The sequence below is a fragment of the Acipenser ruthenus genome, chromosome 15 (assembly GCF_902713425.1).
Source record: "Acipenser ruthenus chromosome 15, fAciRut3.2 maternal haplotype, whole genome shotgun sequence".
Lineage (NCBI taxonomy): Eukaryota > Metazoa > Chordata > Actinopteri > Acipenseriformes > Acipenseridae > Acipenser > Acipenser ruthenus.
The window spans coordinates 22,417,604-22,432,249 of NC_081203.1; the positions used below are offsets into that span (position 1 = coordinate 22,417,604).

The following is a 14,646-nucleotide window of genomic DNA, read 5'->3' on the forward strand; positions in this document are numbered from 1 at the left end:
AGATTCTATAGTGGGGTGATTCTCACCAACTGGCTGTAAAACCATGTCTGTGGTGGATATCTTTTTAAGAATGCATAATTGTAACAAAAAAATATAATCATTGCAAAGGAGAAGGACAATTCTTTGCTATTAGTAAATACAAATGTATTGTTTTTTTCTAATTTTTCCCATTTTTAACACTTTTTCCACTTTAAATCTCATTACCGTAATGAGTCCAAAGTTTTTTTTTTTTTATCTTTCTTAAGCATTTGTTCATGAAAAAAATAAGAAATGTCACTGACATAAATATGTATCTTGTTCAGAATTGTTCATAATTTACTATAATCTTTGGGTTGAAAAAGTATACCTTAAAATTATTGATTTTTTTGGAGAAAAACTAGGTGTCCGAAGCAATTTGTCTCATTACCGTAACAACTGTTCAAGTTTCTCCAGAGAATCCAGGAAGTATTTAAATAAAGTGTTATTTACCCATGAAGCACCAGCAAGGAGGCAAGCTTCAAAATACACAAGGTGAGAACATGTGTCTTTTTCTTTTAAATTCACAGTTTACCTTGGTATATCCAATGTTTTACAGTTTTGAATCTCATTACCGTAATTTGTAAAATATAAGAAATTAATTAGATTTAAGAAAAAAATAACAGGGTATAAGAGAGCCATAAAAATGCCTGAGGTTTCAAAGTAAAAGTTTGTCTAAGTCAAAGTGGCTGACACATTTTATTTACAGAATTAAGGTAGGCCTTCTCATTACCGTTACACTCATTTCTCATTACCATGTCAGTTATGAGACCTGTTACAGTAATGAGAGGTAGAATTACGGTAATGGTAACTATAAGGCATATTATACAAAACAGTTGCATTTATAGTATTATATATACATCGCATCATAGATTATTGGTGAATTATTTATTTATTTTTAGCTTTTTTAAATTTAGGCATTAAAAACATTGTTTTGTTTAGATTGACAGTGTAAGAAAGAGAGCAGCTGCACGAGCAACGGTACAGAAGCACAGAGGAAAGATCTACAGTAGTGCTGAGCTTTTAGAGGAATACAGAATAAAGGAAAGAGAAAGGTAGTTTCAGAAAGGAAGACATTTTCTATTTAAAGATAAAGGTTTTCATATCAGTCTCTATATATAATATACAGTGCCGTGAAAAAGTATTTGCCCCCTGTCTGATTTTCTGCATTTTTGCACATTTTTCACATTGTATTTGGTCCGATTTTTTTGTGGATTGTAGTAGTATATAGAGGGAGCCTGAGAGAATAAATGACACCAGAGTTTGGTGCTTCTTTCATTTGTTTGGTGTGCAAGGTAATCAAACATGCAATCTTCAGGTGTGAAAAAGTTATTGCCCCCCCTAGTTAACTCAACCCAATTAAAGGGATAATTAGGGTCAGCTGTTTGAGTACTTTGGTTAACAACCAGGCCTGAGTTGGGCCAGCCCTGCCCAATATAAATCTGACTATCTTTGGACATTACAGAGTGAAGTTGTCAGCACACAGGTTCTAGGCACATCATGCCACGAACAAAATCAATTCCTGAAGACCAAGTTGTCTGGAAGGGGTTACAAAGCCATTTCTAAGGCTCTGGGGCTCCACTGAACCACAATCAGAGCCATATTGTCCAAATGGAGAAAGTTTGGGACAGAAGTGAATCTTCCCAAGAGAGGCCGTCCTGCCAAAATCTCTCCAAGAGCAAGGTGTAAAATCATCCAGGAAGTCACAAAGAACCCTAGAACAACATCCAGGGATCTGCAGGCATCTCTCACCTCGGCTAAGGTCAGTGTTCATGACTCCACCATCAGAAAGACACTGGGCAAAAATGGGATTCATGGCAGAGTAGCAAGGCGGAAACCATTGCTCACTAAGAAGAACATGAATACTCATCTCAAGTTTGGCAAAAAGCACCTGGATGATCCTCAAGAATTCTGGAACAATGTTCTATGGACAGATGAGTCAAAAGTGGAACTTTTTGGCCGAACGAAAATAGAAAACATGTATGTAGAGCAGACCAGGAAAGTAACAGTAAATTATGAGTTTATTATAAAAAAAAAACTTAAAATCAAGCTTTTTCTAACAAGTCTCTCTATCTTGCTTTTCCCCCCAGAAATACTATGAACAATACGATGGTTTTGTGGTACTGCACGACACTGACACAATGGCTTATACAGCATCAGCCCTGTCCTTCATGTGTGAACACCTGGGAAAGACCATCATCCTTACAGGCTCTCAGGTATACTAGCCCTCAATGGCAATTAGAATCTGGCACAATGGAGAAATTAGGCTGTACAGGGAGTTTTATATTAAAGTAAGCCGTTGATATTAGTTTAATGCAGAGCAGTCCATAGCGATCACCAGGGAGTTTCTTAGGAGCCTGTCTGTCAGTCGGTCGGTCGGTCAGTATATATACAGCATTCATGTAGTAAGTATATGTATTTGAAAAAGAACAAAGATTTATTATTGGCTTGCTTCTAACAAAAACTCTTGATTGCCCAGCCTTCAGCTCTAAATCATAGTGTGGTGTTCCGTGAGCCATCTGTTGACAGCACTGGTTTAATGCATTATTCCACAGTTAAACCTGCAGTGCACTATACATTATCAACTGCTGTTGGACAGTTTTAGTATTTTGGGGCAAAAGTGTCTTCAGTACTGCACTCAGTCCACCGCGTGTGTTTATTTTAGGTGCCGATCTATGAGTTGAAGAATGATGGCCGTGACAACCTGTTAGATCCCCTGCTTATCGCTGGCCAGTTTGTAATTCCAGAGGTGAGCGTCCTGCTGAAACCAGCACCAGAAGTGACACAGCAATCCCTTTAAGAAGAAAAACCTAAAGTTTTCATGACATTTTCTTATTACAATACCACTAAGTAATGTCTTTATTGGGGGACAATCATGATGTTTAATTACATATTTTAAAATATTGAACCCATAATATAATTGCGTAATTAACTAGTATTTTAAAAGGCTGGCTGATGCTGATTTAATTCAATATTAAATCAGCATCAGTTCACAATTCCATAAATCTTACCTGTTGTGCACCTCCGTTTGTAATAGAGGTCTCAGTTGTTTTGGGGAAAAAACAAGATAAAGAAAGCATGTATTGTCATTAAAAAAAACCCAATATTTAGTACTGTAGAATACTTGAGAAAGCTCCCAGTTTGTTTGCTTTATCTGTGGTAATCTGCTGTATTAGTGTTCTCGGTAGTGTCTTCAGAGTCAAATGTTACTGGCTGCAAAGCAATCAATAGGGAAAGCAGTTGGTTGGTTACTGATAGGGAAGAAGAGGCCATTTATCCATCTAGCTGAAGTGATGTGCAAGACTACCATAAGTAAGTGATTGAATGCTAGTCCGATGATCCACATTGACACCTTTCTTTTCTCCCCCTAGGTCCGTGCTTTCCTGCAGCCCCCCATGGAAGCTATAGTTCTGGAGACGTACGGCAGTGGGAATGCACCTGACAACCATTTTTATCTGCTGGAAGAGATTAAAAAGGCCACCGACAGAGGGGTCCTCATAATCAACTGCACCCAGTGCCTGCGGGGCTCAGTCACAGAGACCTACGCCACAGGAAAAGTAAGAGATGAAAATGCACTGGAAAGGGTTGTGGTGTTTTTTATTTGTTCCAAATGAACACAACCGATAACCATTATAGATGGTGCTCACACAGGGCCCATTGTGTTGTACAGAAAAACATGATTTTAAATGTTTTCAACTATGCAACATTGACGTTGCCCCACCATGAATTTCAGTGTTTGAAAGTATATTTAAAACAGACAGCTGTATTATTAAGCTCCTGGCAGCTCAAAGGAAAATACACGTACATATAAATGATACCAGTGGGCTTTAAAACGATAGGAAAGTCCACTTTTTGTTTCAGAACTGCGTAAAGAATGAAAGTTGAATATAATTATGGCTTGAATTTTTCAGGTTTTATGTGTTGTTCAGTTCGGGGGGGTTATCAGTTTTTATTATTTGGCAACATCATATTTTTGGTTATTAAAAATAAACACCACTGAAACACCTCACTTTTCAGTTTCTGTAATACATTCAATGTAAGTTGCACTAATACATATACAAACGTTAACCTGCTGTTTTGAAGTGAGGATGTCCACATTTTGAAGTAACAGATTTCATTTTATGGCCATTACCATCCGCGTATCTATCACACAACAGTTTTTTTTTTTTTTTTTCTGCCCACCCCATCATATGACTAACATACTGTAGTACTTAATCTCAGCATACAAGAAGTTCTGTACATTTTTTTGTAGGATTAAACATTGTTACTCTGATTAAAGTTTAACATTTATGTAGCAATAATAATAATAATAATAATAATAATAATAATATTAGACAGTTGTTATACACAAGAAAAACTTTAATATGCATTAGTCGAAGCATAACTGTGCAGCAGTTTTATATTTACAATAACTTTTTCTGTTCATCATTGGATAAAACCATAACAGCATAAAAAATAACTGGCAACACCATGTTGCTGGTTTGTTTGGGTTTGTGGTCGTTAAGCCCATTGCTAAGCAAATGATGCATTGACGCAAATGACGCGTATTACACTGTGCACAAAGTTGATGATTGGTCAGTTGCAATGTCTTTGCACACTGCCTGCCTTCTGACACACACATTTATCGGTTTAAAAAAAATAAAAACCGAATCTTCTAAATAGGCCTTCGGGGGTGTTTTTTTCGGTAATCAGGTAAAACCGAAAACTTCAAGCCCAAAATATATAATGTAGAGATAAGAGAAAAGATAACTGAATCATATTCTCTGACCCATACCTGACACACTTTTTCAGACTAAAAATATATTAAATGAGAAAAGTCATTAAATAGATTATTGTCAGTCTACTGTTTTAAGCATGTTGCAGATCTAAAACTATCTTTGTAGAAGACATGAAAGTGTATTTTAGATAACTGCATGGGTGCCGTCCACCTAGTCTGCTGTCTGTACTTTTCTAATGAGAGAAATGCATCCCGAATGGTGTGTGATGGGCTCTTTGATGTTTATATCTAATTTGCTGTTCCTTGCAGGCCCTCAAAGCAGGTGTGATAGCAGGGGGTGACATGACACCAGAGGCAGCCCTCTCCAAGCTTTCGTACGTGCTGGGTAAAAGCAATCTGAGTATGTAAGAGAAACGAGAGGTATGTATATGCAGTAATGTTGAACAAAAGTATGATAAACATTTCAACTACAAGTGTTTCTCTACGCTACTGTATACTGTAGTCACTGATGTTTCTTTTAGTATTACTGCTGAGATCTAGAGGTGCTGTTTTATGTAAATGCCTGCTGATTTCCCTTTCCTTTCAGGGCAGTAATCTGAGCAGAGAAGATTATGACGGGACAGACTCCACTTCATATTGCCGCAAGCGAGGGCCACCTGAAGGTAGTTCAGTACCTGCTTGGTCACGGAGCCACTGTCCATGCCAAGGATCGCTATAGTGACACGCCACTCAGCAAAGCTGTCAAGTTCAGGTGTGACAACCATTTTACGGCACTAAAATCAAAATAAAATCTCTATTTTAGTTTCACTTCTGGTTCTTTTTTCCTTCTTTACCCAGCAACTTTCACCTGCGCTTGAGGGGGAAAGAAAGTGTTTATACTGTGTGTCTTACCCCCAGAATTAGACAACTGTATTACTGCTCTTCAGTTCTAACCTGCCATCGATATTTGTAACTCTAATGGGATGTGTTACGCGTATGGGTAGACATTGGAAAATACTGACACAGACACACAGCATTGGTGTTGATACGTGGCTCAGGTGCTCAGATTTAATTTCAACACAGTACTGACACTAGGGTACCAGCAATGGTAACCCTGGTGTCACATTTAATAAACAAAACAAAACAAAGCAAAGACTACGCGGTGATCTGATTCAAACATTCAAAATCCTAAAAGGTATAGACAATGTTGACCCAGGGGACTTTTTTGACCTGGAAAAAGGGGTCACAAATGGAGATTGGATAAAGGGGCATTCAGAACAGAAAATAGGAGGCACTTTTTTACACAGAGAATTGTGAGGGTCTGGAACCAACTCCCCAGTAATGTTGTTGAAGCTGACATCCTGGGATCCTTCAAGAAGCTGCTTGATGAGATTCTGGGATCAATAAGCTACTAACAACCAGACGAGGAAGATGGGCTGAATGGCCTCCTCTCGTTTGTAAACTTTCTTATGTTCTTAAAAATAAAAGGTTGCCACACAAAATGGCGAGCGCTAGTCCCACTACAAGGAGCATCCCGCTCCAAGAACCTACTACTCTACGTAACCCTCTCTATACTGTGTTGGGATCATCTTTCTTAAACTGACCTACTTCTGTTCTGTTGTTCCTGAAGTCCCGTCCTCCCAGTGACTCCGGGCCGTCCTGACGGTCCTGGCTGGGCAAGCGCCTTCATAGGCACCGTCTTGCAGTTAAAGAGTTCTGTGGTGGTAGCTCCTGCAGAGCGGACGCTCCTCTCCTTGATGTCAACAAACACACAGCGCCTGTCTGTGTATCAATGGCATTGCAATCGCCCCGAGCCGATTTTGAGCTCTGCGCAGCATCACCGAGCACGCCCCCCCGCCAATCCGGACCTCCCGATCTGCACAGGTCTGGACGAACCTATCACTCAGCTGGTCGCTTAGCAACGCGTCTCGTGCTGCGCGTCGCAGCTGATTTCTCGAAGCCACTTTGGATCAAGCTTCATTCTGTTTTGATGGCAATACACTGCAGTGCACTAGATGGTGCTGGCACTTATTCATATAAAAACCCTTTTGGCTGAACATCTAATACATGTCTCTGGCAGGCAACCAGAACTGGAGAGCAGCTCCTGAACCCATTAATGCTGGCAAAAGCACCTCAACACAGACAGCACCAAAAAGATTAAAAAACACACAATATTTGAGTATTGAAATAAGAACTACTCAAACATAATACAAAGGCAAGGATATAGTAAAAATAATAATTTAAAAAAAATAAATAAACAATGAAAATGTTATTTGAGTTTATCATTCCCCAATGATTTTATTCTTGGATATGGATCACCTATCAGAGTCTAAATCTCCTTAAAAAGCATAAGCCATTCAATGCTCTGGTTTTGTTCTCGGCCTGCCTACATTGCAATATCTTTAAAGATGATGTAAGGCGCGAAAAGATGTTTCTTACATTGATTTGCATTTATTTTCATTGCTGATATATAAGGAAATTGAATGAATACAGTTTCTGCCGCTTACTATTATGAGAAACCCCAAAAAAACAGTTTTTGTTTTTTGGCAGAAACTGACCTTGTGTTCAAAGAGAGTTGTGATGTTTAACTAGAATGCCGTTGGTGGTTTCTTATTTGGCACGAGAACCCCGGTTTCTGGTCTGAAATGTCTAATTTTGTCAAGCAGATGTCTTTATTACATTTCAAAAGTATGACAAAAGACTTGCAGTTTGTTTTTATAGCAAATAATGTTCTCTCATTCAATTGGAAGTCTGAAACTTTAGTTTGGGGAAAAGAGACAGCTCTGAACATACATCTAAATAAATGCTAATTAATTCCTCGTTGGCTATAATTATTTTTAGGACCTTAGCGAGTTTCTATTTTTTGTGGCTGAAATGGTTAAATATTAAAATGTATCATAGTTTTTTTTTTTGTTAAACCATTGCTGACTGCTGCTGTGTGTGTTGTACTACTTTCTCTAAATTAGATTCTACAAGGTTGTAAGATCATCTGAAGGGTAGTGTATGTACTATACTCTTTAACGGAATCGGATGAATGTCCTGATCATTTAAATTCTTGCCTGATAGCCAAGACTGAGAGAGTTACTACAGCAGGGGGATTTTGACTAGGCCTCTGTACCTCCTCACTACCTTTTAAGAGAAGCAGTAATGCCATTCGGTGAAACAGGCTGCTATTAAATATATAATTGACAGGGTTTAAACGTATTCGTCTCTTGTAATTAAAAGGTGTGAACTCACAAAGGAAATGGTCTATTTCTTCTTTTTCAAGGCACAAGGAGAAGACTTGGCTTAGACTGAGCCCTGTCTCACAAAGCACTTACTTGTTGTGGATCAGTCAGGATCACTGGTTTTGCTTATAGCACAGATGTGCATATCAGGTGCAGGTTCTGGGTGAGTTAGCATCATTTCCATAATACCCCTCATGTGTTTCTGTCAGCTTGGCAGCAAATGCTGACCTGGTAGGGCTTGAGATTTGGGAGCTTGCTGGCGCTCGCATGGATGTGACCGGCTACGATGGAAAAACTCCTCTGGAAGTGGTAAGCTTGGGAATTCTGGGTTAGGTCTGAAAACAATTGTAATTGCTCTTTTTGTATTCCATGTGACATAACCCCAGAGTGTGCCACATTATTTATTTCTAGTTTTGTTACATTGACACTTTCCACAAATGGTGCAACTTGCTCTTTGACATGAAGACCTCTAAATGTTTTTTTTGTTCACAGGCACAAGCAGCAGGGAAACAAACACATCTGCACAGAGGACAGGTAAGAGAAGCAGTGGGGTGCAAGATATAGGGGGGATCAAACAGAGGCCTTGCATGCATGATTAAATAAGCCCAAGCCTTTACCACATACAGTATGTGCTATGCCATTACAAGTGTCACACAAAAATGAAAAACAGCCAGGAACTATTGCAGACCTTGAACAAAACCTTAAATTCCTGTAGCGTAATTGATATAACATGGGCTGCTTGCTATGTATCGCACACACTCACCAAATAAAATTCAGTTTATGAACTAAATTATTATTATTATAAGAAGTTCATGTTTAAATGCATCCTATTATTGAATACGTATATACAGTATGTATCATTGCATTCAAGTTACAATACAGTACATATTAACATACAAGTGATGGACCCGGGGCTACTTTTTAATGATGTGTAATAAGATAAAAATGATAAAGAGCACAACTTAAAACGAGACAGCTGTCAATCCCGCTCTTTCATCACTCAAGAACCAATTGGTGAATACCTCCTATTCTAGAAAACAAAATGGCAGTTTGATATATTGAAGCTGATTCTCATTACATCTAACTCACATTTCTCCTTACATCTAACTCCCATTTCTAATGGCATTTCTAAATATTGTAACCTGTAAGAATTAGAAACACCTGACCTACGTATCATTCATGCGTCCTTCACAAAGACAAATCTTCCTTGCTGAAGCACCCCCAGATGAGTCCAATTTTCAGCTTTGCCCAACACCTGGTCGTCTAATGGTTAGACGGAGACCTGGAGAGGTCTACAAGCCACAGTGTCTCGCACCCACTGTGAAATGTGGTGGAGGATCGGTGATGATCTGGGGGTGCTTCAGCAAGGCTGAAATCGGGCAGCTTTAGCATGAATCAAGCCAAGTACAAGGTTGTCCTGGAAGAAAACTTGCTTCCTTCTGCTCTGACAATGTTCCCCAACTCTGAGGATTGGTTTTTCCAGCAGGACAATGCTCCATGCCACACAGCCAGGTCAATCAAGGTGTGGATGGAGGACCACCAGATCAAGACCCTGTCATGGCCAGCCCAATCTCCAGACCTGAACCCCATTGAAAAACTCTGGAATGTGATCAAGAGGAAGATGGATGGTCACAAGCCATCAAACAAAGCCGAGCTGCTTGAATTTTTGCGCCAGGAGTGGCATAAAGTCACCCAACATCAATGTGAAAGGCTGGTGGAGAGCATGCCAAGACGCATGAAAGCTGTGCTTGAAAATCAGGGTTCTTCCACCAAATATTGATTTCTGAACTCTTCCTAAGTTAAAACATTAGTGTTGTGTTGTTTAAAAATGAATATGAACTTATTTTCTTTGCATTATTCGAGGTCTGACAACACTGCATCTTTTTTGTTATTTTGACCAGTTGTCATTTTCTGCAAATAAATGCTCTAAATGACAATATTTTTATTTGGAATTTGGGAGAAATGTTGTCAGTAGTTTATAGAATAAAACAAAAATGTTCATTTTACCCAAACACATACCTATAAATAGTAAAACCAGAGAAACGGATAATTTTGCAGTGGTCTCTTAATTTTTTCCAGAGCTGTATATATATATATATATATAGATATATAAAAAAACTCCCATGTTTGACATTCTGTCAGCAGGTGCTTCTGTATTCACAATGACTTTTTGACTCACAGGCACAAGCAGCTGGGAAGAAGGAGGCAATTTAATTCTTTCAACAAACACATTTGCACAGAGGACAGATAAGAAAAAAACAAAAAACAAATTGCTAACGACTGATTGCGATTTCATAATAGCCTGTTATAGAATTTACTGAGTTTGTGTTTTGATAATTCTTCTGAATAAATATATATTCAAACCATTATCCTTTTTACATGTTTTATTCATGTTATTTGATCATTGATCTAAGCACCTTGCTAGTATTATATAAAGACAAATATAAATGATGATGAATGCTTGCTTTTACTCATAATTGACATGTCACATTGAAGCTGAAGTATTACCTGAACATTATCCATTGTTAAACCTAATACACTGATTATTTTGACACAACTTTTTTTTACTTTAGTAGTACTGAACTAACTTTGATAACATTTATAGACTCTACAACTGTGTTGTGTTGTTATTGTTCGAATGTGTTTCACTTTCCAGATCTTGAGCTTGGTTGGAAGTAATTAATAATTAAGAGTGCTAATTAAAACCATTACACATATCAGGTAGTAACTCGATTCAGTATTTTAAATGTATTTACTTGTTAATGCTTCTCACACGTAGACCTATGTCACTGGTGAACACAGATTATAACGTGTTTTTATTGAAGTTCATTATTTCAAGTCATTTTATTGTATACTGTGACTTAATTTGTGTGGCTGTTTCATTATGTAATGTTCCTCTCTCAACACCTATATACTGTAAACCGAGTGTTTAATCTAAATGGTATTATTTCTAAATGTTTAGAATTGTGTTTTTCATGCACAAGGAGACCGTCTATGTTTTGCCCTCAGTTGACCTCACTGAATTCAAAGAGCTACATTAGGACAGATGTCATCCAGTTATCCCAACAAATATAAAACACATTCAAACTTAAATGTCATTATTTTTGTTTCACATATTAGTATTATAATGGATTGATTTTACATCGTAAGAAAGTGTATTGTGTACTTGTTCAAATAAAAATAAAATAAAGATTTCAATTGATTTTGTTTTGTGTGTCATAATGGTTTTGGGGGACGGAAGAGAACCCTTTGTAAGATTAATGAATAATGCCTGGATTATTTGCATAGAGCATATATACAAAACAGTCAGAATGGGGCTAATATTAAAAATAAAATGTATAATTTATATGCAATTTACACATGACTTATATTAAAAATAATATTTTGGATGTACAGATGTAAACTACATAGTCTATCAACCAATTTTATAAGATTCATTTCAAAGATATTTACTCCAAATCATTATTACTGCAATGTTTATCTGAAAGGAAGAAAACACCATTACAATTACACAACTAAAAAGAAACAACTTAAGACTACTTAAAAGTTCCAAAGTTAAAAGTATGAGTATTATCTTTATTGGGTGTGTTCCTTTCCGGAAAATATGTGCTGCTGATGATTTGGATTAAATCGCTTTGAGAATTTAGACCTGCTGTGTCTTTGAGAACACAATATAATGAAAGCAATGCAAACACATCTGGCCGTGTGTTACATGATACATGAGATGGTTTAAGATTAAGAAATCTAGAAGTTTTAATGCCTGGCACCAGCAAAAGTTTCAGCCTCACAAAAACACACTAAAAATAGTTTTATTTTTAAAATCTCTTGAGTGTTTAATCTCCAGCGCCCAACCCCACATGTAATAATTTTAAGAATTCTTATCTTACATATTCTTCCGGGCAGTAATGGAACACGCCATGAATGTGGTTCTGAGTGCTACTGCTCCTGCTCGGAAACTAACCAAACAGATTATAAAATAACATAATATATTTTTTAATGGACTGTCTCTGCCAGTATCTTTGCTGTCTACTAACTATCTGTCCATTTCTGTTACCACATTGAAATAATTTAATTGCTGTAAACCTGTGCTGTTTTTTTCAAATGTGTATTCCTCCAGGTCTAATCCCAACCCCTGGAGTCTTTATATCTTTGTTGTTTACAGTTTACTCAGAAATCAATGTATGGATTACTTCAGCCTAGCTACAATTCCACCCATTCAAACAGGCCCAGCGTTATGGGAGGGCTTTAGGGGGCCTGGCCTGTCCAGTTCCCAGTGCCCCCCACACCAGTTTCAGATCCTAAATTGATATAAAAAATCTTGATATAAGAAATCATTAATCAAATCAAATCAAAGTAAAGCACAACAACAACAGTCATTTAAAAATGCCTAGTTGCTTCTGTTGTTTGGAAACCCCTTTGTAGGGTCGCTTTGTCGGACTGTTTACAAGAGTGTATGCTTTTTATATTCAGTATTGAATAGTCAGTTGAAAGTAAGCATTATATCTACATTTGTTACTTTACAATAATTTGGTGTGTGGGGGGGATCTGTTTATTGCAATCTCTGTATAAGGCCTGCTCACTGTATGATTGTATTTGTTTCAAGTACTGTTGCACAGACACAATGTTGTTGCTAATGTGGTAATAATAATAGACTTAAAATAAAATAAAGAAAAAGAAAAAAACTCCAGAAAGTACTGTGGTAATTCGTGCTGTGTGGATAGTTCATAATATTGCGCTGTATTATGACGTATAATATCACTTCGGAACTCTCCATTGGCCGAAAGTATTTTTAGCTCAGGTCCAGGATGCTATGCGCGCAATCCCTACTGCGGCTTGCAGGACCACTTATTGGCTGATTTCGACACTCCTACATGACTTCACGTCCTTCATTGTACCGTAGTATATGCTATCAAGAACATGGAATAACAGACGTAGCTGCACCACAAGGTAGAATTCGTGAGAACTAGTTCCATCTGCTGGGTAGATATCTGTGTTTTTGGTGAGTCCTGTCGGATTTTTTCCCCCTTAGTAAAATGTGTTGTACGTGCATAGCATTGGTAACTAAGTAACAATAGATTGAGATGTGCTGTAAGGCAATGTAACATCAGTATTACATTGCTTTTTCGTCCCTTGAAGTACAAATTTGCACCGGTATTGTAGCAAGCATATGTTTGGTGTTTATAATCAAAATCAATACAACTGCATTATATTTAAGCATGATAATATGTTGACAGAAAACATACGGGATGAATTGTTGTACATAAGAACATAAAAAAGTTTACAAACGAGAGGAGTTGTGAGATTAACGTGGGCCTCACCAGTGCCAATGTAGATGACCCCATAATCTCATCAAGCAGCTTCTTGAAGAAGCCCAGGGTGTCAGCTTCAACAACATTATCAGCTTCAACAACACTGCTTTAACAACATTATGAAAGGGTACATTACCGACTGCGTTACTCCTTTGAGTGCTGAAATGTGCCCTGTCTCTTTAAGTTCCTCCAGTGCTATTTCGTGTTGATACTTCCTCAGGTCATGGCGGATGAGAGGAATGATGTGCGTTCAGCTGCAGGTGCTGGAGTCTCCTCGCTCGGGAAGGCTCTGTCACACAACCGCTTGGACGTGCTCGACGCTGATTTCTCTTCAGTACCAGCTGCAGCTCACCGGTGCGGTGCGACACAGAGTGCTCTCCTTAGGAGACTGTCGAGCGGGCAGAGCCTTGACTCGCTGGACTCGGTGTTGAGCCCAGCTGCAGAAGCGCGCGTCTTGGTTATCAACACCGGAGGAACTATCGGTATGATGTACCATGACAATGGTAAGTGAATGCATTTACTGATCCTCTATATATCGTTAGTTAACATGGCTAATATACTATGTGTTTTTTTCCTCCAGGTATGACGCATTGACATAAAATGTGGTTTAGCAGTAGCATCACCAGTAGTCCGATTTTTCTAAATTCCAGAAACTCCATGAAATGACGTGTTTCCTTTACAGTATCTCTTCCCTAGGATGAATACATTACCCAAAGTTGCTCCAAGTCCCCAGTGTACTACAGCAGTGGTGCAATGAAAGAATACATTTGCATAACATTTTAGGGAAGCCCCTGTAATTAAAAGTAAGATGAACATGGTATCAGGATACAGTATGGCAATGCAGTAGAATGCATTAGTGTTACAGTAACACAATTCCACCCTTGGCTTAGCATTACAAGGTTATTTAAAATGTATTTGAAGTTTGTGTTAATGTTCAAAATGGGAGGCAATACTATTGCAGCCAGTCTTTCTCCAAATGATGTTTACACAACAGTAAGTTGTAAGATATGGAAACTGTTAGAAGCCATTTTCTTTAATCGCTGGCAGCCTCCTAGTGTGTGGGGAAAATGCAAAATGTATGTGTGGGGGTGGGGGTACAGAAGAGAACGAGGCGTGCTGTATTCTTGTATAGCATAGTCCACCAATATTTATTTTAGGCAATTTCTTATATTTTTCTTCATTGTGTCTACTTTATTATAATACACTTCCTGTGGAAATAGAGATGCATTCTACAGTACATTTTCAAATAAAACATATTTTAAAAGTGATATAAAGTCACCCTTTAAGCATATATATTACATACATAGCAATGTGCCAATTTAATTTAATTTCAGTACCTGAAGTTGAAAAGAATAGTTATCAGAAATTGGAGCGTAATATGGTACAAATTCGATTTGTT

General features: G+C 37.9%; 2 protein-coding genes across 6 annotated transcripts in view; both read left to right on the forward strand.

The window, feature by feature from the left end:
- Positions 1-216: 216 nt before the first annotated feature.
- On the forward strand, positions 217-5,478 carry LOC131697575 (60 kDa lysophospholipase-like). The gene is made up of 8 exons (XM_058987469.1): positions 217-510; positions 958-1,070; positions 1,481-1,995; positions 2,106-2,231; positions 2,681-2,764; positions 3,387-3,572; positions 5,042-5,152; positions 5,319-5,478. The coding sequence occupies exons 4-7, from the start codon at positions 2,157-2,159 to the stop codon at positions 5,138-5,140; spliced, it is 444 nt and encodes a 147-aa protein (XP_058843452.1). The 5' UTR covers positions 217-510; positions 958-1,070; positions 1,481-1,995; positions 2,106-2,156; the 3' UTR covers positions 5,141-5,152; positions 5,319-5,478.
- A 7,260-nt stretch (positions 5,479-12,738) lies between these two features.
- The window catches only part of aspg (asparaginase homolog (S. cerevisiae)), a 40,141-nt gene continuing 38,233 nt past the window's right edge, over positions 12,739-14,646 (forward strand). For 2 of the 5 annotated variants that reach the window (XM_034037395.3, XM_058987471.1), the window contains exons 1-2: positions 12,740-12,937; positions 13,468-13,750. In XM_034037395.3, coding sequence (XP_033893286.1) covers positions 13,471-13,750 — 280 coding nt within the window. In that variant the 5' untranslated portion in view covers positions 12,740-12,937; positions 13,468-13,470. Of the gene's footprint in view, positions 12,938-13,467; positions 13,751-14,646 lie in introns of all 5 variants that reach the window. The other 3 variants (XM_034037393.3, XM_058987473.1, XM_058987470.1) reach the window with 2 other exon arrangements.

Coding starts and splice junctions, on each gene's coding strand:
- LOC131697575 (XM_058987469.1), top strand. CDS start 2,157: ATGGCTTATACAGCATCAGCCCTGTCCTTCATGTGTGAACACCTGGGA. Junction 2,765..3,386: donor GCCAGTTTGTAATTCCAGAG/GTGAGCGTCCTG, acceptor TTCTCCCCCTAG/GTCCGTGCTTTCCTGCAGCC. Junction 3,573..5,041: donor AGACCTACGCCACAGGAAAA/GTAAGAGATGAA, acceptor TGTTCCTTGCAG/GCCCTCAAAGCAGGTGTGAT.